The sequence below is a fragment of the Mugil cephalus genome, chromosome 4 (assembly GCF_022458985.1).
Source record: "Mugil cephalus isolate CIBA_MC_2020 chromosome 4, CIBA_Mcephalus_1.1, whole genome shotgun sequence".
Lineage (NCBI taxonomy): Eukaryota > Metazoa > Chordata > Actinopteri > Mugiliformes > Mugilidae > Mugil > Mugil cephalus.
In genome coordinates this window covers 9,882,015-9,909,472 of record NC_061773.1, presented here as the reverse complement: position 1 = coordinate 9,909,472, position 27,458 = coordinate 9,882,015, and the positions used below count along the sequence as shown (strand labels likewise).

The following is a 27,458-nucleotide window of genomic DNA, read 5'->3' as shown; positions in this document are numbered from 1 at the left end:
AGAACATAGTGTAAAATGTTTGTGTTTGTGTACACATTTTGTCCTTACTAGATGAATTTTAAGACCTTTTAAAACCTAAGATTTATTTAAAATTTCTGCTGTGCTGACCTCTCCAGAAGATTTTTTTTACATGACACAGCAAACACATTCACAATAAACCACAAGTGCAGTTTAAGCTCCAGCATTTGTGGACACACACAAACGGGGTCTATGTATGCGATGACCCAGTAACAGCAAAAGACAGACCTGTTTTAAAACAGTGACGCTGGATGGATTCATCCAGAAACGAGCCATGTGCTCGCGTTTGTGAATGAGTTATAGTATTTGTTTATGTTCCTCTAATTACTTCTGATCATATTTGATTGAGGAATGATTCATCGGTCCTGGCGTCAAGTCCCGTGATGTGATTTCTGTGATGTGTGTTTTCTTCTCTCCTCCTCTGCTTCCTTTAACCATCTTCTTCCAAGCAGGCTCATGAGTTTGTGGACGAGCAGCTGTACGAGCAGAACTGTTTAGAAACAACGCTGCAGAACTACCCCACGCGCAGCCCCTCGGTGTCCAGTCACGACAGCCCTGTGGGTACCTGCTGCGGCCGGAGGGGGAAGAGGAACGCTCCTCTGCCCAATGCCAGCCTGCCGCCGGCCCACTCTGCCCCGACTCACCAGGGCCCCCTGCAGGAGCTCAGTGCCATACACATCCAGTGTGGTGACCCACTGTCACACACTGCCAGGTGAAACTTAACAGCAGAAGTGTGTAGATGTGACTACAATGCCTGTTCTTGTTACAGTCAGACTGTTTTATTTAGCTAAATAAAGGATCATCATCTAGTGAAACACGGCTTTAATTAAATAATTACTTTCTAACAAGTACAGGACAGTACTATTTAAGATGTCCTCAGTCTGTATTATTTGTGTGTGAACGAACTCTATGTCCCACAATTAAATACTAAATATAGTTGCTAAAGTAGGAGAGTCTTAAAAAGATGTATATAAAAAAAAGTCTGTCTTAACATCAAGTATGTGGACAGATTTGAAGCATCAGTTTGACAGAATCTGACACTTTAAAACATAACAGATTTTCTCCAGAAGCAGGTAGAGAGCATGTGATGAGGGGGGTCATTTCCTCCTGCCTTGGGCCAAACAACACTACAGCAAAGACTGTATAATATGTGTATAATAGCTGAGAAGTCACTAGAGGGCACTGTAGAATCATTATCACGTAACAAAACAACACACAAAGAAAAAATGATCCCTTCCACCAAGAAAATTATGAAACATTTGTTTATGAAGTAATGTAGTTTTTCTTTATTAGTGCAGATTCAAATTGGCTGTGGAAACATTAGAGGAAAATTCACTTATTGCCTATGCAATAAAACCTGTAATGGTCGTTTTTACGATGCTCTCGGGAAAGATAAAGAGATGCACATTTGTTACGTACTAGGTGCACACCACACAACGTACATAAATAGCTGTGGTCACACATACGCGGCAACGTTAATGCGCACACACACGTACATTAAAGGCCTCATGAAATCTGATTTAATGTTTAAGAGTTTTTGTATGATTTGCAGTATATTCTGTAAAATGGAGGATAAACAGTTATTCCTTGTGGTATTTTAGAATTTTTAATTTTCTGGAAATGCTTTAAAGTATTGAATGATTTATCCTGTAATCAGGGTTGTGTACTAAACTTATGTCCAATTAGAGCAAACTGGTCTTTTTGTAGCTCTTGTCTTTCCCATGAAAACAAATCACATTATTTCATCAGGACTTTAAACGTTACAGGTGTGAAGTTAGCAGCCATTTTTAGCTGGAAATGTAGAAACATTCATCGGTACACAGCAGACATCCTCTGTATGTTATGATACCAAGGGTCTCCCCCCACCCCACCCCCCTCTCTCTCTCATAGCAGCCGTTCAAACCTCAACTTGAAAACCCACGAAAGCAGCAGGATCAACTGCAAAAGTGGCCGCATCACCACAGCGATCATCAGCCTCCCAACACCTCCCGCTTTAACTCCGGACGGCGACGGCCTCCATGGGCCCCCGCAGCGGAGGCCGCCGCCGCCCCCAGGTCACCCGGGAACCCCGAGCATCCAGACCACAGCAAGCTCAGCTGGCACCAACATCGTCAAAGTCTCGGCTCTGTGACTCTCTGACCGACGTATGTAACTCAGCTTAACAGGAGGAGAGAAGAGATGAAGAAGAGGAGGAGGAGGAGGAGGAGACAGGTAACAATATATTGATGGACGCACCGTGTTCCCTCTCACAGGGTCACAGAGACGAGAGCTGCACTCCAGAGGAGTCACAAGATCTGGAAACATTACAGAGGCAGAGGACTGTAGATATGTGAACTGAGAGTCACACACTTGTCACGTTGTGTATGTGCTGTAGATACGGAGAGGACGACGAACAGATTCTAACAGCAGTACAGATGTTTTACACCAGGGACTTTGACGGACATCGTGCAGTTAGCATCAACATGGGCCGAGGACATACCAGAAATCCACAGAGAGAAGGATATGTGTTGACTTTAAATATTGAAGAAAGATGTTAACTGGATTTGGTTGGTCTTGTTTGTGTCATGTGTTGTTTGTCTTAAGTATTTTGAGGAACAAAAAAAAAAAAATTAAACTTTAGTTTCTTCTACGGCATCTGTTGAAAACTCATGATACCAGATGCTGCTAATATCATCGCGGAAACGTGCAAGAGTGTTTTTTGTTTTGTTTTGTTTTTTCTTAATACTCTGTATGTCCAAGACTGTGATTTTTAGTTGCTTCACACTTTAGGAGATGACTTCAGAGGCTTTCATGCCAGGGTGAAACTGAACAGCGGTTCAGAACCTGATGGTAAAAAGATATCCGAGTAAAGGATCGAAGGCTGAGGCTACAGTTGTTCTGTATGCATCTTTTTGTGCGCCTTGAATAGACCACTTCACACTGTTTTAATATAATGTCACTCAAATGCAACAAAAAAAAAGTTTGTTTTGTTTGGGACAGTTTTCTACCACAGATGAACCCATAACTACCAAAACGTACTTACAGCAGCAGTACAGTGTATAATAAATTACAATGGTTATTTTAATGTATATTAATATTAACTTATCACCCAGTGGAAAAGAAAATGGATCTATTACATGGAGGAATAAGAGGCCAGGACTGACTATATCACAACCAACAAAGGTATATTTGAATCAGTATCCTTAAGCAAACGTGACATTTTTGTTTAATACATAGAGCCTCCATTGTGGCCTACGGCATTACAACGCCTGCCAGAGTTTATAAATATTTGAGTTACTTTCCCTGAAATCGCTGTGACACAGAAAAAAGAGAGGACATCTGATTCAATGGTGTGTGGGATCCAGAAGGAGCTAGAATCGAGACAGTGAAATGCGTTGCCATGACCTGTAGTTGTATTTCTGAGGAGATGTAGTTCAGGCTGCGCTGTACGTTCGGTAAATATCTGTTGCAGAAGCAAAAAAAATAAATCTTGTTCAATGCCAGACTTCTCCTTTCGATGTAAAAGTCAAACTACAGTATTTTCACAAAAATTAGTGTAAAAGTGGAGAAAACTCTTCTGGGTCGTCGTCACGTTAGGTGTTCAGCACCAGGAAGGTTGAGCACCACTGTAACATTTAACGACCACCTGAATCCACGCCCACACTGAAATTCAAAAGCTGCTTCAAAACCAGATTATTTGAAGAGACTTTAATGGGGAGAAAATCTTTACATATGCAAATGTGATAATTCTTTTGGGTCATTCAGTCACTCTGTGTTGCCTAGAAATCTTCAATGGTCTTCTCACCATCATAGAAACATGAGGAAAACAAGCCAGTTTAACCACACGGTCCTGCCTGTCAGATGTTTTTATACCTCTGTGTCATTATAAGTTTTTTATTATAAGACATTCACCGATCAGGCATAACATTATGACCATCTTCCTAATATTGTGTAGGTCTCCCTTGTGCCTCCAAAACAGTTATGACTCATCAGAGAATAGACATGGGTCCTGTGGTGTCTGGCAACATGATGTTGTTAATGAGGGGATCAATGGGTTGAGGGGAGGGGCCTCTGTGGGTCATCCCATAGATACTTGATCTGTTTGGAGGCCAGGTCAACACTCGTGTGCTGTTGTGCTGTTTTTCATGTTTGTTTGTTTTTTTAGTTGCTCCTGAACCTTTTTCTTGTTTGTCTGTGTCAGGCTGCATGCTGCTGTGGATGGCTGCTGCCATCAAGGAGTGTCATTGCTATGGGGTGGGGGTGTCTGGTCTGGTGTAGGTGGGTGCTACATGTCTAAGTAACATTCACATGAATACCAGATCCAAAACGTTCCCAGCAGAACACTGAATTGTCACAAGATGATCAATGATATTTACTTCACCTGGTCATAATGTTGTGGCTGATGTAACACGTTTGGTTTGCATGTCCTTGGTGCCGGAATCTCATCTCTTTTTTGTCTTGTTAAATTAACTGTTATGGAAAAGATCAGATTTGGTTCTGACTTTAAATGATCTGGAGCTTTATATGAAACTGACTAAAAACAGGTTTTACATTTATAAATATTTTTCAACGTTTATATCGGATACAGAAGCCAGTTTAACAGAATGATCCTAACTCAAGTTCCACTCGCTACCTTTTTGATTCGGACACCGGTTTTCCTTTGAATCGCAAGAGGTGACAGTTTGGAGTTTGGTGTGTTTTGAAGCCGTATTTCCAAGCTCAATAATGAACTAATGCTTAACATTTAGCCTGTTCGAGGAAAGACGGATCGGCCGCGACAGTATTTATTGCGCAGTCTCAGAGATGCCCACCAGATGGCAGCAAAGATGCATTGTGACACTGAAACAAAACACGATGGACTGAGCCTCGGTCTGGTGTCTGGCCTTACTCCTGCCTGAATGTATGATTTCTAGACCTACCTGCTGCTCACTGTCGCTCATTTGAACTCGGTAGACGCCTCTTGTTTCGAATACTTTGTGACTACTTGGCAAGTGTGCTATAGTTATCTGTGTCAAATGAAAACAATGTGTTTGTCTTTTGGTTTGGTTGCTTGGTTGTGTAAACTGATGATTTAACTTCACGTGTGTTTTTTTTTTAATCACGAAGTACAAGGTGAAGTTGTTTTTGTTGTATTGATATATTTTGTGTTGCAATTTGTCGCGTTTTAAAACCCAGTTGAAAGTATTGTGCCAAAACAGTGACTTCTCCACCCCCCCGAGAGAGCAACGAAGTAGTGGTACTTTTAATGCTTCTTCACAAAAATTATAAGCCCTTTAGATATTTTTTTTTTCTTCACACAGCTCTTGTTGAACATATCGAGCATCTGCTGAGTCGTGGTGTTCTTAATCTGAGATCCACTGAAACAGTATCGACATATTATTATAGACAACTGTCACGCTTCAACGTTTTCTTTGTTTTTTAGGGACAGCTCTTCTCTCACACTGGAGTGACTGATGTATTATGGTACATGTTGTCAGTATGCGATGGAACCGAAGACATTGTCGGGGTCACTTTTTTAATAGTCTTGGCATTGCTGTTTGTGTTGTTTCTGATCTTTTTCTCCTTCCGACCTGAGCTTTTTTCTGTCTGTTTGCTGTGTATACAGTATTCTGTCAATTTGTTTGTTATAACAACAGGAAGTGTCAGATGAAAATTAAAATCTGCCACAACAGCTGCGTCCTCCTTCTCTGTTCTGTCACCTGTTGTGGAGTATCTTTGTTTATTTTCTATTTTTTTATTTATAACTTTAAAACTGATTTTCAGAGTCGGGCCTTGAAGTCGAAATCGTCACTGGTGGTTATCTGACTATCGTCTCTTGACAGTCTGAAGGTTGAGTGCTACAGCTGCCCACTTTAGTCACTTATTGATAAATATTTGCAGAGCATCAAGTACAACTCTATGTTAAATATCTCACCTCCATCACCAACAACGTTCAAAGAAAAGATGTGTGCATCTGTGTGAAACGCTGCAAAAAAAAAGGAAGAACGGCTCACGACTGTGACTCAGTTCCCATCATCCTCTGTAAAAATCAATAGACGTAGTTCGTTGCTGAAAGATACATCTCTACTGGGAACTGAATAAGAACCTGAATAAAATAAGATGGTCCGAGATAAGCTTCTGATGCTCTAGATAATAAAAGGAACTCAACGTTCAGACGAAGGATTACTGTCTAAAAAGAAAGCAATCAGCTGAGAGCAAACACAGATTACTGGTGTGGCTTTTCCTCCTTGGTAACCACTGAAGGAAGAGAAGGGACTGAGGTACAGTCTCACTCACCGGAGCTGTTTGTGTAATCATCTCTCATGGCCAGAGGGGGCAGACACAAGCTCCACACTGTAGTTTTAAATCGGTGATCATCACCAAACAAACATGATCTACAAAGTAACGGCACAGTTTTACTTTACTAATCCCTTGTTGTATGTACGTAGGACACTTTATGCTCCCAATGATTGCCAACACATTTATAGTTTGCTTTTAAAATATTCTTCTGGTTTGATTCATTCCTCTTACAGCTGGAGTGTCACTATTTTATGAATGACACCTGTCTGTGAGACAGCGCAGATGATTCATCAGGATCAAAAAAGAAAGTAAGAAAGAGTTACCTTAACTTTGGTTTTACTGAAGGGCAGGACCAAACATGGCACCTGAAAGAGACAGAGATGGATGACTTACATATTATCCTGTAACGTAATAGGATGAACAAAGTCAAGGCCTCTTTCATGTGTTTGGCCAGGTGTTCTTCTGTCAGCTCACTCGTGATCCCGATGATCTTTTACAGCTTAAAACCCGTCATTAGCGGCTGTCTGGCTGACGTCATGTCACAGAAGGACTGGATGACTCAAAGCACACTGCGACCAACACCGCCTGGAGATACACACCCACAGATCCAACCGCTTTACAAATCAGCTTCACTGTCTGGACGAAGTGCGTCAAACTAAATGAGCTCTGAGGTAAAAGCTAGTACAGTAATATGCACTTCGTCAAATCTGTTTACTATTATTTTTCTTTCCATTCATGAAAGGATAATGTTACACCTAGTCTGACAATTATTTAAATATAGTCTTGGACAAAACCTGATTATGTCCACAATATTATAAAAAATGATTATACCAAAAATGAAGCAAAATAAGAAGGAAAATCAATTTTTTTATGCCTCAATTGGAAAAGTTACAATGGAAATGTGACTGGACATAAGTAAGATAGGACTAACCGAGACAGATAATCAGATTTCAAAGAGATACTTTGAAGTTAATGGTAGGAAACATTTGTTTTAATGCTGGTTACAGGGTGTTGTAGTAACACATTCAAACCTGTAGATGGCAGCACACTAACAACTTTGGTAGATAATGACCACAAGCACATAATGTACCAAAGCTCAATAATGAATATAATGTGCATGTTGACTGCTTTTAAATGCTTAATTTATGGCACTGCAAAATTAATGGCCAAAATTCATATTGTGAAAACACTAAAAAAACACAGACAAAATGACTAAAAGAAAAAAAATCTAAAGTGGAATTTTTATTAGTCATTGTAGCACGTGTACCATCTTCTGAATCATAGTACGTATTAATCTGTAAGTTAATTAAGGAGATCAAATTACTACTTTATCTAAGCCACAACAAACATTGAGAAGATGACATTTCAGAAGATGAACGCACTTTTAAGCAGCACATTTCAACTGTTCCAACTGTCTAATAATCACCAATGAATATAATGCAAAGGGTAAATCTGTAACAGCTCGTTATATTGGCTGCTAGAATTTGCTGTTTTTTACTTTTTCTCCACGTCATCTTTGTCTTATATCAGTTCATTTGTGTAAAGTAACAGTTGCTTGTTTGTTATAATGTTTGTGGCATAAAATCAACAATTTGCTCGAAATCCAGTGCACTGATGTGGTTTTTTTGCATATTTACTATTCTGATATGACAGGATTGAACTTCTAGTAGATGTCTGACTGTGGGGTGCATCACATCATTGCCGTGCCCGGTCTTGTTTCTGCTGAACCTTAAACATGAAAGCATGACGTTATGTTCAATTACTCTCACCGCTCCAGTAAAGAGCTGAGACAGGACACAAGGAAACAACCTCTCACACACGCACAATGTGACCATTAATAGGCCTGATGTATAATTTATTTGAACCGTGAGGAACTCTGACTAGCCCTCTCAGCTCACGCTGATCAAATTCTTTTCCACCCAGACTTCATACTAGCGAAGTGATTCACTGGATTATCTGAGCAGAGATAAATGGAAATGTAATCTGCTGCATCACATCTAATCTCAGGGATCTTTTCATTTTCTGTTCACAACCAAAACACAGACAGTAGGTGTGTAGAATGGTAACTATGATAATCAGTCATAATACACTGACGTTTCACCACAGGAATAAATACGTTCAGTCTTTTCTTTCTTCTTCTTTCACCTGGACACTCTCACATTAAGGATTGTAAAAGTCTCTGTCCGCGGTAACATATTCTTCATTCTACATAGTTTCTGCTGCTGCTGCATGTGCTGCCTGCCTTTTTAGTGATGACTGATGCGAGGAGACGTTTCCTTGTCCAGTGTGCGCTCACGCTGACAGCTGGGAGGAAGTGGGCTCACGGATAAGAAGCAGCTGTAGGTCGAGGTCACGTTTAGGACAAAACTGTAACATCTGAATCATGAAGCAGCCCGCTGAGCGTTAAACGGACTCATGTGCCATCGCCCCACTCTTTTAACTTCCAGAGCCACAGACACAACAGTCACTCTCAGACAGAGGTGAGTCTGATGCTCCTCTTATCTTAGAAGCATTTGTGCCTGCAGGCGTGTGGAGTAAATTCAATTTCTCAAGTCGTTTTCGGTGTGAGAGCCACAGCATATGACGGTTAGTGCTGAGAATAAGTCCTGTTTAATCAGATTTTGGAATTGGGTAAAAGTGACTATGCCTACCGGGCGTGGTTTGACCAGATCTGAATGAGAATAAATTTTGACAACCTGACAGCTGCAAGAAAGGGAGGTTCATGCAGAAACTCGCTGCCAAGAAACTTCTGGAGAAAATAGGTTTACATTACATTTGCAACAGCCCTAATGCCAATTCATTTTTTTCTTTGTTCAATGAATGACAGCATCTTTTAGTTTAGCTCTTTTATTAAGAAAAACACCTTAAAACGTGAGGATTTGTTTCTTTTTTTCAATCGTTTAGAAAACAAGTGGTTTAAAATAACAGGCATTTGTAGAGACGTCTCCTCGCTCTCTGAATAAGTGTGACGGGCACGTATCTATGACTTCATGACATTTTATTGACTCAAATAATCAAAACAAATGCTTAAAAGATGTATCAGTGGTGAAACCACACAATTGAAGAAGCAGCCACGTAAATTTGTATAGTTAGATCATAAAAGCGGTTTTAAATTTAGTCAACTAGGGCACTAGATGTCAATCAGAAGAAGAAGAACCTGTGTAGTATCATAAAGATGTCGTGCTTTCAGTACATTTTACATTGGACTACACTCCGTTGACAGCTCTAACTTATAGCGTCCCCTTGAGGATAAAACTTCAAAGTAAGAGCATAAAGATCACTTCCTGTATTTGAAAAAGTTTTGCTCTTTTTTTTTATGGAACATCTGAAGCTGTAAAAGACGTTGCTGTCGACGTGACATTGAACAGAAATAGAGTCGTATGTCAGCTGTGAGAACGCAGGAGGTGGCTGCTATCATTTCCAGACTGGCCGTTTATGAAGGATAAGAGAACAAAACATACGAGCCAGTTGAAGATTTGCTCTGTCAGAGGCTGAGTCACGCTCGGATGATTTATTCATTCTGGAGCTGGATCTGCTTCCTCCTCTCTTTTTTTTCTCTTTGCATCCATCTGGGACACATCACACAACATGAGGCCTGTTATTGAAATAGATGATAAAAAGCAGGTCAGAGGGCACAGAGTTTCCTGACTAAAGCTTAAGATCTTCCCAGGACAGACAATGGTAAAGGATGAACAGACCTCGTTCCCTGCTCCATACAATACGATAACTGGGGTTAAGAATCCAAAGCCAATGATTATCAAAGTAGCCATGCCTTTCACAAAAATATCAAATAAGAAAATGGCAGCACGACGATTCTGATTTAAGACAGACCCTCTATAGTTTCACTGACACTGACTGGCTGGACATGCAGTGGAGTCTCCAAAGTGGAGTACATGCTTCACCTTTCACAGAAGTCGAATCTTTACTGTGAAGGAGGAAGAGATAAACAATGTCAACACTTGCCGCCTTGTATATGCAATTCTTCCTTCCTTTATGCTAATGAGAAAGTCATATCCGAGCCAGGCAACAAAAGCCCGTGGCTCAGGTGTTTCCTCTCTGACTACAGTGAAGGTGGCCAGGAAATCGTCCCTGTGGCTGTTTCGTGACACATATGGTTTCTTTCAGACACATCCTCCTTTAACTTCCTCCTTCAGTCCAGCGTGTTGCCAAAGTGGCTGCAGAATCTATTAGTCTGCGTTATGGGGATAGAGACATTCGCTTTTCATGCAGCGGTCTAAACTATCTTATCTTCCAGGAGCGGTTTGATTGCTTCCAGATGTTGGAGGCTGGTGTGATTTCTCTGTGATATAATCATAAGCTGCTGTTGACGAATCTACTCGTCGTGTAAAAATGAATGACGTTTTATTCCAGTTTGAATGAGATGTAGTGCGCTGCCCTGACAGGCTCACTCATTGGAGGAAATTGGATGGGCAACGTAAGCGCTCCTCTTGAATGGGAAAATAGCAGAGGAGGAAAAACAGGCTGAGCAACACGCACTCTGTGTAAGAGCAGCCAAGCAGCGTCCACTCACAGAGACAGAGAGGGACTGAGCCTCTAGATGCAGCCACTAGAAGGAACTCATTGTCATTTTTTGGAGTAAACACATATTCGCCATCGGGGGTTTCCTTTTTCTTTCTTTCTTTCCTTCTCATTTTCTTTTCTTTTTTTAAAAAAATCACAGGATTCACGTCATTAGGAGCCGTGCGCGCATTCCTCGGCAGGATTTGCGCATCTCCAACAGCAAATTGTTTTCATGCTTTACGCGCTGTTTTAATTGACCATCCGGGGAGAAAACAACAGTCATGCTCCAGCGGCGGCTGGCGAAGCGTTTCATCTGAAATTTTTGTTATTTAAAAAAGAGGAAAAATGGAACAACAGCAGCAGCTCTCCAAACCAGAATGCAGAAACATGGACTCGTGTCTCAGACGTCTGAAGCAAGAGCTGGTAGGTTTTGGTCTCTACTTCTGATAATCAAGGTATCACTGAAGAACGGTTCCACTCTTCTTAAAACTGGCACGACTCTAGAGGTCAAAATTACATTATGGATTTATTTACTCATATATATAATTATATAAACTATATTTGGCTTGATTGCACACCAAGCACTCTGGCACGTTTATGTATTTCTAACTCTCATATTGAGGCTTTTAGTTTTCAGCTGAGGGGACATGTGTATGTTTTTAAATCGCATTAATCTGTGTGGGCTTAATGCTGCCTGCACACCAGAGGCATGTCTACACATCCCTCTTCTCTGTCCACGCATCTGGGACAGATGTTTTGGGCTTAATGAGCTCAAGACGGGGTTTTCCTTCTCCCCCTGCAAGCAGGATTGTCCTTACTCCGGGGTGGGTTGTTGGTTATTAAGAAGAAATAGATTCACACTGTTCTTGGAGTGTTGGAGTACATTTAATCATGTGTTGCAACAGACTGCTGAGAGCTCTTCCAGTCACAGGGGAGTGAGCGAAAATTGGCAGTCACATTGGGTTTCATCACATTTCCGTGGCCTAAATGAATTTGTTAGAATCCATTATTTAATATCTTCACATTTTTCCTCTAATAACTGAATGTGTTTGATGGCGCCAAATCTGCAGGGCCATTTCTTTCCTCTCCTTTGAAATGAGAATCTGTGAGATGCACCTCAAAGCCATCTGACACCGCCACGCTGTAGACCGCTTTTCAATGGAGCCTTAACTGGCACAGATTTCATTTGGAATCGTCTTCAAAGTGGACAATGCTTTTTCTTTCTTTCTTTCTGTCCAGCCACTGTCCTGCAGAAAGCCCCTTGCACGGTTGTGTGTTGTGCAACATAATCCCTTCTGTGACTTCTTGACTTGCTGCTCCAAATTAGCCACACGTCTGTGAAGTGGCACTTGAAATTTTGGGGAGGGGGTGGGGGTTGATGCCAGAGGGACGTGTTGTGTTATAGATGCTGTATCGCGGTTTGGTAACACAACAGAAAAAAAAAAAAAAAGTGTCACGCCATGAGGAGGATCAAACATGGGGACGGGGGAGCAGATGCCGGTTTAAAAGGCGAGGCGGTCTCCCCCTGCACAGGACCATGTGGGATCCAATCTGTTGTTCAGAAAAAGAGTGGCATATATGCCAAGGTTGTCACTTTTCTCTCCAATCTGACTGATTTTTATCCAGTGCTCACTGGAGAGTGGCAAACCGGCTCCATCTGCAACACAGAGCTCACAAACGCCTAACAGCCGACTTACAGCTGCGATGCTGAACGTGGTAGCTCTTCAGAATCACTTGAAACTTTGGAGACTTTGGTGCATTTACTGAAAATCATATACATCTTGAATCGCCACTTCTCAAAGCGCTCTGCTGATTAACGATTAATAATTGCTGGACCTCCATGATTCATCACATTCAGCATCATTTTTTTGACCTTAGGTCGTTTTAATATTTTAATTTCAGACTGCATTGCGTCATTACTACATAGTGTATTATAGGGCAGACTCCTTGGTAAATCAGGTGATTGCACAACTTAAGCAGATTGAGGAGCCTGCAAATCAGACAGAGTCAATAATGAAGTGAAAGTAAATGGCTGTCCAGTGTTTATATAGCAGATTTCTACTGGGAGGGGCTGTTATTTTGCCCTAACCGATCCACAGTGAGACAACGCATGCATCCGGCAAACATCCAGTCCAGTCAGCAGAGAAACTGCTGTAGTAAGGTCCAGGTTTAGATTTAGAAAATATTTTTTAAAGGGTTAAGAGCGCACTCAGTGTATGTCAGACTGTAAGAAAATGAATGGAAATAGTCAAAGGTGGGTGGAAAACGCACCTACTGTTTAAATAGCACCACATGCATGATGACTAGAGAAGCAGCAAAACACTTGGATGTCCCTATAAATCTTCACCATAACACCCTCTGATACTTAAGTGTCATTACAAAACTGGAAAAGCTACATATTTACGTTTGCAGGGTCTGTAGAACCCTGAGTGCGGCATTCAGCGTTGGCATGAAAGCCTTGCTTAAACCCAAGACCTGACGCCCTGTCAGCTCTAAAAGGAGAAGGGTGTCGTACGAAAGTGTGAACACTGTGTCAGGGGTGTCAGTCTGTGTGAGGGCACGCCACTGTGGACATTTGACCCTCAACCCAACAAGATCTGGGGCCGTCTCTTCTCCTAACTGCTGACCACATCCAACAGACCGAAGACATCAAAACTCCAACCTGACGGGTCGGTTTTCAAGTCAGGAATGCATTATCCTTTCTCATCTTTCTCCTTACGTTACAGTAACTAAAAACAGTCTGTCAACAGTCTGTCATCATCGATTTGTTATTTTAAAAAGGCGCTCCGAGGCTCCATTGAAATGCAGAGGATATAATGGCAACAATGAAATATTTTTAAGCTCATGCGTGACTCATTATTCGTGCAGCAGACAGACAAAGAGTCATGAAAAGAGAAAACGTAAGCCCTTCCTGCCTACTTGGAGCTGAAAATACAGACACCGACATGCCTTTGACTCATGCCAACTAAATGCAGGGTTCACACCTGCTTAACGCTGTTAGGATTCAGACGGACGAAAGATAAATAAGAGCTTTTGATAACATCCCCACCGAAGCTAATTTCACATGCATCATGCTCCTTTATCACTTTCACACCTGAGGCGAATTTCAAACACGAGTGTCACCTTGGAATTCAACTCCAGAGCCAGCAGCAAACATGAAGTCATGACATCTAAGAGAAATGCCAAAGCTACCATGGAAAGTTTCACATGGCTTTTTCGAGCGTTACATCAGAAACCTGTGCACAAAACAGGGTAACGGTTAAACATTAAACTCGTTTGTTCGGTGCTTCCCTCGTGGCTCCTGTTCTCCTTACTGCCCTTCCTTCCCCTCAGCTAAAATTGGCCCAACTCTTGGAGGCAGCTGTGAGGTTTGCGTGGGTGATCATTGTGTTTGAGATCGAACCATGGACTTTCAACAAAGCCTGTTTATCGTTATGGCTCCGTGAACCTGACCTGCTTTTTTGTGGTTCACGGGATGGAAAATGAACCCACCGCCCAGGATATCAGATTTATTTAGGAGTTTTTGTTTCCTGAAACAGCTTATTGTTTAATTAGGCTGCTGCTGTGACCACACATACAGCCCTTGCTGTGTAAGATCAATTCCCTCCTCTCCTCTGTTTGCTTTCACTGGGAGAAAAATATGTGGATTATTTCTCTTGGGCACTGCTCTCATTGAGGCCAGTATTCTCCCTGCTCCCTTGTGTTGTTATGTCAGTGTGGCCTTTGTCTTACATTGTGACTAACAGAAACAATATTCATGAACTTGTGCTGCTACTAAAAAAGAAATAAGATTATGTAAAGAGACAACAATTGATTTATTTAGGTCACTTAGGAGTGGAAAAACAAGCTGATATAATTCCAGCAAATATTCGCTCCTCTTTTAGCTCTGCTTTGATCTCCACCATCTCGTGAAATTATCGGCCTCTTTAGCTGCTAAATGCTTTTCTATGTTCCCAGCTAATCAGTAACTTTGTCAGCAGTGTGATACGGTACAAATGTCCGAGCATATTTGATGAAAACAGCTGCCTACTATGAGAGTGATCAGTACAGTTTTTGCTCAAACCAAAACAATATGCTAAAAGACACAAAAATCTGAAGATTGGAGCTACATTCTCGGCACATTATTAAGTTGACATTACAGAGTTAACGGTGGACTACCTCCATACAGTGCACATTTCCAACTGGCCAAGTTTTCATAGGCTGCAAACAACTTGAGCTTCCATTGACTTCCAATAAAAAACGGACTTAATCCGTTTTGAAATGCTTCTAATGCTCCAACAAAAAAACAAGCCATTTATTCTTACCGCTCCCAGCAATCACATTCCCTTTTCTTCAGGAAATGCTTGTGTGATTTTACTTTTCCTTTGATGTTAGAGAGGGCCGGGAAATTGGACGAGCACTTTCACTGCCCACACACACACAAGGTGCTGACGTCAACCGATGTGCTATCAAGCATCTATGTAGCGATTACTGCCTCCACTGAAGATTTCCATCCAGGAAGACAACAGATTGGGTCCCATGCTGTCTTCAAATATCATCTGCCAAAGAGGATGATACGATTCTCCCACAGCAGCAGCAGCAGCAGCAGCAACGTCTGTGATGGCGTAAATTAGCTCAAGCAGGAAACAAGCTATTAAAACCCCCTCCCACCTCTGGAAAGGTCATGAGGGAGTCTTTGCTGGGCGGCAGGTCTTAGAAACAGTGATAAATTCATCGTAAATGGACTCAGTGTTACTTCAGTGCAAATCAGTAGAGATATTTCTGCTGCTACCTGTGGAGGAAATTTCGGTGTGTTTAATCCAACATCTGCAGATGGGCTCACAGCACGGATAAAGCATGAAGCACTGAGGGTGGCAAATGAGCAAAGAATAGTTAGCATAGATCTTTTTTCTTCTTCTTATCAACCGAAGGTCACGTTATCCCCTCCTTTCAGCTGTCTGTCTGGCGCTGCAGGAGCACAAGAATCCTACAGAACAAATGACAAATACCTCAATAGACTTTTAGGTTAAAGTGGCATCTTAACCGCGTACGTTGATCGTGTGAAAAATTTCCATCAAACCGGCCCATACAGAGTGGGGGGTGAATGAAACATTCTGTGACGCTCGCAAAAGCGAAATGCTTTAAAAATGCATCAGTGTGATCTTGTTTGTGTGCAGCAATTACTCAGGGTACGCCCCAGAACAGCCTGTCACGGCTTATCAGCAGAGAGCAGCTCCCACAAAGTGAACTACATCCAATGTATTACTGTTGATTTTGTTGTGGGTGCAGAAATATCTCAAATTCATGAGAGGACCCGAGGACTTAAAACCTCAAGATTTAATTACAATGTCAAAGAAGCAGCGTGCCCCAGTGTGGATGGATGCTACAGTTTATTTGCCATACCAAAAAAATCTTTCTTTGACCTTATAAATGTCAGGGCCATGTGCTAACTCTAAATAAGCATGAATTTTATAGATTTAGAGGCAATAAATGTAACCCAGTATTTGGCAGAATCATAAAACGCAATGTGCTTCTCCAAATTTTTCTCCTGAAATGAGAAAATTCTAGTTCAAACATTTATTTTTAGAGACCAGAAGAGTCATTTGTGTCCCATATTCTTTTGTTGAACATTACTCATGCATGTTCCTCTCGTGAACATGTCCCTGAGGACATGTGGACCAAAACGGAGTCGCGACGTAGCGTTTGCTTGTCAAAGGGGCATTCATCGCCATGTGCACAGTAATTTATTTCTTTCAGCGAACGTTGCACAGCTTTACTGCTCTCTTGATCATGACCTCAGGGCTGTCCACAGCAGTTTGGCCACAGAGACCCTCTGTAGCCCCCGGACAGAGACCCCATTGCTGCCCTTGACCCACACAGCCCACCATTCACTTTTAATTGGGGGGGGTGGGGGGTGTGTGTGTGTGTGTGGGGGGGGGGGGGTGGAGAGGGTGGGTGGTGAGTATTAAAGCTGCTGCTGCTGCTGCCGGCGAGCTCCTTCCAAACAGGAAGACCTTTTGGGTCTGATAACCTTGGCCTCGCTGTTTCCTCCACCCTCCCAGCCACTAACAAACAAACAACAGTGAATAGCCTGCTTTTTGTGTTTTGTTTTTTTAGAGCCAGAATAGGGGAATCATTTGTGGTTAAGTTGTCGTGTGTGTGCTTATTTATCACCTAATAATGTAGCTCATGTACGTCAGCGGACACAACATACAGCCATGAACGTGCCACGAAAAAAAAAAAAGACACTGAATTCATTCAAGTGAGGCAGGTGTGGACGTGTTTGGGCTCAGTGTGTTTTCACGGTGGATTTACTTTCCCCTCCGCAACTGACAGAGGCAAAATCAAGGTCACGATGAACACAGAGAACTCTTTACAGACAGCAGAGGCAGAGCATTTATTTATTCATACTTTGTCGTATTTTATTCACTTGCATGCATATTGGATGCACATAAGAGAGATCTCAAATAAAAAGGTCACCTATCGACTTTTTCCTTTTTTAATTAAAACGCCCAGAACTTTTAATAATAGTTCTAATAAGCCCTCCATTCAATGTTAATTCGAGACTGCCAGCTTTTGTTCTTAAACTTTGAAGCATTCAGCCCTTGATTGGCAATTATATCTGGTTGGCTGGCATCACTGCTGGCAGAAAAACCGTGTGTGTGGGGGGGGTGAGGACAGTGGAGGCTCTGGACTGTCCCTGATTGTCTTTGATTCATTCAGTAGATTTTCACTTGGATCGCTTCTCGTCATGATCATTTTATAGAAATGCACGCTTGGTGGATTAAATGGCTAAAACACTTGGAGGCTTTGGTTCAAAAAGAAGATTTATCCAAACTTCACAAGACTGTGTTAATGATGCTAGCGTTTCGGGGCAGTACAGCAATTCCCCGCAGCCACGGTTTTATCCCAGCGCTCTTATTAAATTAGATTAGACGGACGTTTTTCTTCATCTCCATTTTTTTTTTAGCTCAATACCTTAATGTGCTGGTGCCGAGCTTTTGTGTTCTGTGTCTTTGGCCTGACGAGGCCCTTGGCTGATTCTCACGTTGTACAAGTGAGACATCTCAAGATTTCTGCAACATCTGCGTCCAAACTGCCGTGAGACATTATTTTAAAGTCCCTTTTAGCATCTTGAGCAAATGCCAGAATGATGCTTGTGAAGGCTGACGTATTTGGGTCACAAAGTTCAACCGTGAAGTGCCAGCTTTGGAGCACATGGGGTTAGCTGGCATGATAATGGTAGAGTAATAGGGTTAAGTTTGCTACTGTTGCTCTGTTTGTTCCCCAGAAAACAATATGAATTATTAATGCAGCCTTAGAATAGAAACACCCGTAAACAGCTCTGCGCTTTTAAATAACTGCGTGGAGCGCCTGCATTTTTGGGATAATGGAAAAGTTGGATGCGAGTGTGAAACTATGGTGCGTTTTTGGTTAGCATGTGCGAACAGGTGCAGCTCTTTTGGCCTACATGAGAATCCTCTCGGATGGAGATAATATTTCAAAAACAAATTTAATACATTTAAAGTGGTCCAGACATCGCTAGCAGCTCAGAGTACAGTAATCCCTCAGATGATCCCTGCATAAACTTCACCAAAGCCACATGTCGGCCTTGAAGTTGCAACAACAATACATAAGCCAGCACGTCATCTCGTCTTCGGTCTCATTGACCTTTGATGTGGAGGAAAGTAAACCATAATTAGGTGCTCTTTCCCAGCCTCCGCCGGTCCACAGGCAATTACGGCTAATGAACTCAGCCATATGTTGAAGGCACGAAGGCAAGAGACAACCTGACGGTGCTAATTACACGTACCTTTGCTGCCTAATTTAGCGAACCAGCATGAAGCTCTGAGGCTTTTGTTTCCAGCATGTGCATTGATAGGCTTATTATCTGATCTAAGCGAGTCTTCACGCCCCCATGCTCCTATTTAGCCATATGTTAGAGATAAGTGTTTTAACCCAGGGGTTTAAAGTTTAATGTTATTGTGAAGTATAAGTGCAATTGTTAAGTGGAAGACCTCTGAGAGTATATCACAGTCCTTAAAGGACTTAGTTGGCACCAGCTTCTCTAATGCATTTATGTATTTACTAATGTTTTTATTATTAGTATTATTTTCCCATCTTGGGTCACAAAAATAAACTGCTATAAAAAAAACATAAAAGTAGTTGCAGCTAACTTGATTAAAATTCCTGTACCACAAAAGTTTTGGGGCCAAGGATGTGGTAAACAGTATAATGAGCAAACAATCAATGGGCTTTGTTTGCGGCATGAAAATTTTTTTTTTCTAACACAGCACATGCTGTGAACAGACTTGGGCCGATGACATAATACAGCCTGTACCTACGTTAAGGCTTGTTTGCACGTTTCCTCCCTCGGTCGCTCGAAACAAAGCAAAAGAATCATTTCATGGCGCCTGAGTATCGTTGAGATATTAGAGTCAGAAAAGCCACTAAGAAAAGTCACCCTTTGACTTCTGAATTCACATTGCGTTAAACATATAGATGAACCTAAGAACCCCAAGGTACTGATACTCTGCCATTCAAGAATGCAGTCATCTTTTTTCACATTTGTCCATTTTCCCATGAAACCCACATTCTGTAACATCGATCTCTTCTCTCACGGTGCTTATAAGTCTCTTTGTTTATGGGGCTGTACTGTCAGTTGTGCTACGCAGCTACTTTTCCCACCCGGGGTCAACACAATCACCGCTACCCCAGGATTAAGCATCAGGGCCTTGTGTTGTTGCACCTACATCCTCCAGTCCCCCCCTCCTGTGTTCTTATGGTGTCATCCATAATTGAATCCATCAACAGTTTTCTCTCCGACATCTAAACATATGGCGGCGAATCCCTCCCCATCACCCCCTCCTCCCCCTCCTCCTCCTTCCCCCTCCTTCCCTCTACATCCCTGCTCATGCGGCTGGCTCTTCCTCACTCGCTGTCTCCCCACTCATTGTCATCCCGTTTCCGCCTGAGTGACCCCATCCCCTCTTTGCCATGTGGGGGGATTACAGTCTAGATGGACAGCGCTGATTGGCTGTCACGCCCAGCGGTGTCCCTTTATTGGAGGGGGACACATATAGGGACAGTCAGACTGCTCCGTTTGAAAGGTGAGAGACAGTGACAGGCTGCCAGAGGTGCAGACGAACAACAACACAGGGACAGACAGTGATATCTATACCTGCTGCTGTGTGACAGTTCATAGGAGGTAAGGCTGTAGAGACTTTATTGCTGAAGATGTATAATGTTTGTTTTGTAGACTGAGCTGCGAGTTTGGCATTAGAAAGAAGCTATTTAATGCTAAAGAACGGATATCAACTAGCAATTTGTTCACACTGTGGCATTTTGTTTGCTTTAAAACGATCCCATTGACAATTTCTGTGGCAAAGTGATCATAGTCTCTGACAGGTGCGGTCCAGCGTTTCCCACACACGCTGTCGCATTTTTCAAACTTCTTTTCTTGCTTACTCTTCCCACAGGTGTCTTATTTAAAAAAAACAACAGAAAAATGGGTGGAGGTTGCTCCCAACCAGTTAATCAATCAGTCATTTGTTACCGTTGCCAATGTGTACATATTTTTAAAGGAAAGAAGATAAACTTGTACCATCTACAGTAGGAGCGTGATTAAGTGTCTGGGTCAAGTTGTGCAATGACTGGAGTCTGCAAGTTAAGACACAGGTCAGGATGCTGCCTCTGGGCTTTCTGTCTGCCTTCAGGAGATGACGGTTAGTCCAGATCACGTGCCACGGGCTCTTAAACTGATGAGAACAGAAAGAGAGAGTAGGAGGAGGAGGAGGAGTAGGAGGATAAAAGCGGAGTGTGTGATTACTGCTGCATAGAGGGAAGTACGGGTGAAGACAAAAAGCTCAAAAGAGAAAGAATATATACATTATATATATATGAACGTTATCACAAAACAAGAAAAAAACACAATTTTTAGCAAACACGTTGGTATTTTTTATTGATATTGGAAGTTAATGACTTATTAATAATTATGCTATTAGGCTCATGATATGAGATGAATCTAAACGAATGAAGCAAAATAAAAGGAATGTATAAATAGAGCAGAGGGAGAGTAAGAGGGTAAAAAAAAAAAAAAAAAACTTGTCTGTTTTACAGCTGTCACTGTTTGGATCCGCTCTCATACGCAGGCCATATGGGACCCTGGCTCTGTCATCCAAAACTAGGTCACATGACCGCATAATTAAACAAGGTGCACAGCCTGAAACACACAAGAGCACAGAGTCTAACCAAGAGAGGCAAAACATGGGCCTGTTAGTATGAGCTTCATTATTATGTCAGTGTCAGCTGGTGGTGTGCAATTAGATCTATAATAGATGAAATGTGTCCTGCAGGAGGCTGAAGAGTCAAACGATTGAACTCTCTCATCTTCATCTCGTTATTTCTCTCTCTGTTTCTCCTGCAGGTGTCTATGAAAGAAGCTGGTGATGGCCTCCACGCTCAGATGAATACGATGATGGGAGCCCTCCAGGAACTCAAGCTCCTTCAGGTCCAGACCGCCCTAGAAAGCCTCGACATTTCGGGGCGCCCCGTTAACCGAGGAATCCCGCATCCAGCTTCGGTGGCTCCTCCTGACCCGTCACCTGCAGCAGCTTCAGCCTCAGGAAAGGATCACGTGTCCTGCTTTAGACAAAGTATGCACGTGGAGCAAAGCCCAAGTCCGATGCCAAGTCCGAGGGCGTCTTTGGAAAGCAGAAACTCCTTCAGTCGAGATGATCGGAGTCCATCGCAAAACAGAAGCAGCCTGGGTACGTCATCTTCCTCTGCCTCCAGCTTGCAGAGTGAGAGTGAAGCGAGTGAAAGAAGTGCAAGAAGCACAAGGAGCAGGAACGACCTTGAGTCTATACCTAAGAGGTGGTCAGGATACGCTGCCCCTCAGGTGGATTTCTATGGACCAGTGGTGGGAAACCCTCCCCCAGAACCCTACCCCCATCCACAGGCTCCCTGTCGAGCACAAGCGGTGGACCTGCCTGGGATCTTGTACAGCCTCTCCAGAGAGGGCCCTTCGCTGGATAGTGACTACTCCCAAGACAGCGCGGACGATGCCAGCGACTGGACTTCTTCGCTCATGAGCCGCAGCCGCAACCGTCAGCCCTTAGTGCTGGGTGACAACGTATTCGCAGACCTCGTAGGCAACTGGCTGGACCTGCCTGAGGTTGAGAGGGAGGAAGGAGAAGAGGAGGAAAGGAGGAGGACGAGGAGGGAGGAGAGCATGGTGGACGGTGGGGAGGACAGACCTGACACCCCAGCCCATCCTCTCCGCCTCAGTCGCTCGCAGGAGATATGCAGAAAGTTCTCGCTCACCACGAACATCTTCAAGAAGTTCTTGCGCAGCGTCCGGCCCGACAGGGACAAGCTGCTCAAGGAGAGGCCGGGCTGGATGGCTCCAGAGCTGCCAGAGGGAGACCTCTTCAAAAGGCCCAAGAAAGTGGCTCCCAAAAGTTCAAAAGGCAGCTTTTATCTGCCTTTCTGGGCGAGCGGACAGCAGGGCAAAGGCAGACAGTGTCTGCATCTAGCTGAGGCGGAGAGGAGCCACCATCAACATCAACACTTCCCCCAGTTCCACCAGCAGCCATTTGCAGGGATTTATTTAGACAGGAGGCAGCCAGAGACCGGCCGGGAGAAAATGCAGCACTTGTTTGACTACAACACAGCTGTGTGGGTCTGACAGCGAGGCTCGGCCAACAGACTGCCAGCGATGCCAGACTGAGCGTATGACAGGTGTTGGGGGGGTTGCGGCTGTGATGGCAGAGAGTGAGTGGATGAATGGCAGGCGTGGATACGATTATCTTCCAAAAATGAACTGATAAACTTCACATTCTCACGTGTGTCCTCTGACAGAGATTCTCATTATTTTGTCTGACAATCCAAAAAAAAAAAAAACTGAACCTCGTTTGGTGTGCGTGTGCTGGATGGAGAGTGTCTGAGACAGAGATCTTTTTCAGGATTTATGCTACAGGTTTTTGTATGATTCAAATTTCTACACGTGTGCATGTTTGACTGGATGCTCTAGTTGTCTTCAAAGATGGTACATTGAAATGGACATCTTTCTCAGAATGTCACCACCAGTGCAGATCTTTATAAAAAAAAAAATAATAAAAGAGGAGTTTTTCACTTCTATTCTATGCTACAGGACACAGTCTCTCCTGTCAAACACATGTGCATCTATGAATAGGAACGCACAACTGTTGAATTGCATGGTTACCCTTTTTATAAGTGACGCCACAAACAGCTGTTACTGAACGCACTGCCACTAAACAAGCTCCCTTTCGTTTCCAAACACCTTGGAAACTCAGGTTTGACTGAACACGTCTCATTCAACTTTCTCAGGGAATGAATGCCAGACAGGAGAAAAAACAAATGAGACACTGTCACATTAAAATACATCTTATCTATGACATAACAGCAATATGATGCATGACTAGATCAGAGACACGGTGAACTTTGTCTCCCGTAATTAGCAACGTTGTGCTTGCTGTCGTGTTCGAAACAATCACTTTTCTTCTCGGCCGTGTAGAATTGGCAAATGTTGAGTCAACTGAAAAGTCCTCTCGGGTTTTTACGCAGAGAGAGGAGGGGGCAAGAATGGCAGCGCCAACAATGAGTACAGACTAACTGACAGCCATCTGGTACCCGGACGTTATGTAAAGCATGTTCGCCACGAGCTCGAAGAACAGAACGGGCTCATTTAATCCCAAAGCTTTGTCATTGAACCGAAAGATGACGACAGTGTTGCCTACTGTACATATCCAAGGGTGAATGCATTACAGGGCTGTAACGGAGACAGGTCATTTGAGGTAAACACCCACAGTCTGTGTCAGGCAGGACTAAATGTACAGGACATTGTACATATGTCATCAACCGAACAGCAGCAATACGACGCATTCATTGTAATTTCCCACAGCATGATTTTTATTATTCTTCACAGATAAGCAGCAATGTAAACAACACTTTAACTAGTTAAACCACAAACTCATAACTTCATCTTTGTCCTACAGTATTTATTCTCTTGTAAACTGCTTCATTGTTTTGCATCTCTTAACAGTTGAAATCAAACTACAGCTTCGGTCACAAATTCCCTCAGGATTACGGATGACACTGCCCACTTTTATCTTTTTGAGGACCACTGTTATGCAAGGACAATCTGATGAATTGTTATGAAAAGAAAAGAAAAAAAAAACATTTCACTCAGTTTTGAAACGTAATACCAGACCAATCAACTCAGTCAGCAGGGATTAGGCCAGAGGTCTTTTGAGTGTCTTGGCCAGTCGATCCATATGGTGCAGTCTCAGTATTCAGGTCAATACGTACAGCACATTCAGATGGTCCAACACACAAACAAGCAGTTTCTGCTCCTGAGACGGCCGCGCCATAAGGCGCAGTCTGCGATGTCGTATCACACAGTATGTTAGCGTGACATTCGTTTCTTCCTGTTAAAAAGTGTAAATTTTCAGCACTGTTGTTGATATTTTTCACCAGGATTCTGCGAACCTTCAGTCGTGAATACGTGTCATGTGCACTGTAAAATTGTCACTGACTCTTTGTAAATTAAATCTGTTTTCAGAAAGAAATGCCTCTCTGTGTCTTGACTTTGAGTTTTGTGCATAAATGTGGAAAGTCCGTTTATTTTTATTCGACAAATGTGTTCAAAACTGTAGACCTTAAACGTTTCATCAGACAAGTAACATCCTTCGCAGATTATTGTCAGAATTCTGTGGACTGTAGCATCTGTCTTCGCACCGCGGGGTCACTGGTTCAACTTCCTTGACTATCAGAAAGAAAAGCATATAAGAAGAGTGAGTAAGTGGTGGTTTCCACTCAACATTTGCTCCAAACTGCTCCCTGGGTGCTGCACATGGGGCTGTCCACTGCTTCATGCCTCATTACACATTGTGTGTACAAATGGATGGATTAAGCATATATATGTAAAAACATATATATGTAATAAAGTATCCCCCTATTTTTTACAAATGTACACATTTCTATTTTTCATTTAATTTGAAGACATTCGTGTTTTTGTAATCTGTCAGATAAAAAGTGAAAATTCCCCGGCACCAAAACAGAAAATATCAAGTATTAGCATTGAAGGTTTTGCTTTGAGCTGAAGCTCTTAGTCTGATTTGTTTCTGCTCCGCTCTGCAACCTCTCTACGGCAAAGTGCTGCTGCGTGACTAACAGGTTCACTGAGGGCAAAGTCAGCAACTCACTCACAGCCTGAGCATCAACAGCGCACTAAACTGATTCTAAATCTGTACCGCCGCCCCATCGCTGTCTTCAATAAATAAACAAAAGCAACCTGAACTCCGCAGCCCTGTAGTTAATCGCAGGCACTCCATGACACTCAATCCCTGAGACGCTTCATATAGATACACATCAAACAACATCAAGCAGTTCATCTTTCTGTCCCCGAGCACTCAGTCCATTAAAAGCAAGTAATACCTCATGCGGAGGTCTTGAGCTCTTATAAAATATCTGCAATTCATGCGCTACAAATATTTCTTTGACATGATATCCTGTGGCTGAAATCGAATAAATGAATAATAAAAAAACACATCTATTTTCATGATAAGTCAATTATTCAAGCCATGGGCAAAAAAAATAAAAATAAAAATCTAATATTGCATATTTTAGCTCCATTTACCGAGCTGCAAGAACCTTAGAGTTTCCAGTTGCTCAAATGTGGATGTAAATGTAATAGTTAGACTAATGAACCCTTTTCTCTCTGAGTTGAAGTGTTTGACACTCCATTAAAGTGAATAAACAACAAATCAGTTTAGGTTCACAGGAAACTGAAAATTGTAAAGTTTAAGTTTAAATCAGTCAGCTGTTAAACCAAGTTTAAACAGTTTTACTGTTTTTACATGACTTATGTTTACTTTGAGACATCTGCACAAAAACAACCACTTTAATTCATTTGATTTGTCTCTGGGAAAAAATTGTATCCCCCCCTCCCCCTCCGTCCTCTGTTTAATTTTCTCATGTCATACTTACTTAATGAGGTGAGTAAACTTTCTGTCTGCCCACAACTTCCTCCTGATGTAAAGATGTTATCCTGAAACCTAGAAAACTGAGGTCTCACATCACCCCACACTGAAGACTAAAACACGGTTTTCTGGTGCCAATATGTTTTTAGCTTTAATACCATCTTCCAAAAAACTTTCCAGCTTTGCATAACACTCAGCGAACAGGTCAGTGAGCAGAAGACACACACACACACACACACACACACACACACACAAACACACACACACACCGGGGTTGAGTTGAAATAGGATAAGAATAATCTGGGTGTGTATGTGTGTGGGTTTGCATGCAACAGCTGCAACTGTAGCCACTTCTCTTGTGGCTCAGTTTCCCCAGGGATCTCAGCAGTGGACGCTGAGTGTCTAACCACCTCCTCCTCTTCCCTCCCTGATAGTCAGCTGTCGCTCTCCCACAGCCTCGCCACACAACTCCCAGCCCAAATCTGGGGCATGCAATGCCTAAGTGCAGCAGAGTTGCACAACTTTTACGAGTCAGACAGTCTGCAGGTTCGTACAAAGCCAGAGCACAAAGACACAGTCTTATGATTCAGCAGACAGCGGTGACTTATTGCCTGGGTGCTGCATAATGATGTGATGATGATATTAAGAAAGGGATCATTTCATGAGTAGGGAGAGGTGATTAAGGAATGCAGTGTATCAGTGTGCACGATGCAGTGTGTGTGTGTGTGTGTGTGTGTGTGTGTGTGTGTGTGTGCGTGTGTGTGTATGTGTGTGCGTGTGTGCACGTTTCTGTGACCCCTGAGGATCCTACTGTAGCCTAATTTCCTGCTAAGCGCTCATCTTTCAATAAGCCTTCAGCTGTGCAGCCACACAGCTCTGTCTCGGCCCTCAGGAATGCGCTCACGTTTCACTTTTTATAATCATCAGCAACTAAAAGTCCAGAATCGTCACTCTGTGCAGCTTTCTGCAGGTTCCCACAAGAAACACGAGCCCTCCTCATACAAGCACTCACACATGCAAAAGCCAGCGGAGCCCATAGATCATGTGTAGTAGCACACGAACACCCCCACGTTGGGAAATGAAAGACTACATCTTAAAGCCACAAAGCAGAGCCAGATTTGGCAGAGAGATAAATGCAAGAGTTAAATCCAGGGTGAATTATTTGGGATTTAACATCTGGCCGCTTTGCAGCGCGACGCTTATCGTGCAAGATAAGTCTCACACCCTCTTGTTCTGCTAATGCGTGCAAAGTGGAACTTCACAGCGACGATATGACGTTGTATTAAATGTTATCACTGTGAGTGTAATAAGGTGAAAGGGGCACTTTCAAGTGCTTTGTGTGCAATACAGATCTTAGTTACACATGGCACTGATGAGATTAATGAAGACGTTCAGTTTAAAATACAGCAGGTTGATGTGCAGGTGTCGACTTTAGATAAGGAGACTATACTTTATTTGAGGTGTTACATGCAGAATAATGCAACCAAGTTGCTACTGTTTGCTTGCAAGAACACCACTGACTTTAAGGTGGTCAAAAAAATTTAAAATACATCTGAGAGAAATCTGTATTAATAACACAGAAGCCGCTTAGCAAAAATCTGATGTTTTATCCGTTGCTCAACCTAAAATTTAAAGCGTTCGCAGGTTGAAGCTTTTTTTTTTTTAAGTGAAATTAGC

At 42.6% G+C, this 27,458-nt stretch overlaps 2 protein-coding genes across 7 annotated transcripts in view; both read left to right on the top strand.

Annotated features, from left to right (window-relative positions):
* LOC125006143 (potassium voltage-gated channel subfamily D member 3-like) overlaps window positions 1-4,156 on the top strand; it is an 82,490-nt gene extending 78,334 nt beyond the window's left edge. For 3 of the 5 annotated variants that reach the window (XM_047581908.1, XM_047581910.1, XM_047581906.1), the window contains 2 exons: window positions 471-730; window positions 1,909-4,156. In XM_047581908.1, coding sequence (XP_047437864.1) covers window positions 471-730; window positions 1,909-2,149 — 501 coding nt within the window. In that variant the 3' untranslated portion in view covers window positions 2,150-4,156. The remainder of the gene's footprint in view (window positions 1-470; window positions 731-1,908) is intronic. The other 2 variants (XM_047581909.1, XM_047581907.1) reach the window with 1 other exon arrangement.
* A 5,708-nt stretch (window positions 4,157-9,864) lies between these two features.
* inka2 (inka box actin regulator 2) lies at window positions 9,865-24,368 on the top strand. Of its 2 annotated transcripts, none has more exons than XM_047583947.1 (2): window positions 9,865-11,220; window positions 21,203-24,368. In XM_047583947.1, the coding sequence occupies exons 1-2, from the start codon at window positions 11,143-11,145 to the stop codon at window positions 22,463-22,465; spliced, it is 1,341 nt and encodes a 446-aa protein (XP_047439903.1). In that variant the 5' UTR covers window positions 9,865-11,142; the 3' UTR covers window positions 22,466-24,368. The 2 variants fall into 2 exon arrangements, with proteins under 2 accessions (XP_047439903.1, XP_047439904.1); XM_047583948.1 differs by lacking the exon at window positions 9,865-11,220 and adding an exon at window positions 19,887-19,984.
* Window positions 24,369-27,458: the final 3,090 nt, after the last annotated feature.

Excerpts from the sequence above, each read along its gene's own strand:
- inka2 (XM_047583947.1), top strand. The coding sequence starts at position 11,143 with ATGGAACAACAGCAGCAGCTCTCCAAACCAGAATGCAGAAACATGGAC. Across the intron at positions 11,221-21,202 it reads GACGTCTGAAGCAAGAGCTG|GTGTCTATGAAAGAAGCTGG; the intron begins GTAGGTTTTGGT and ends TTTCTCCTGCAG.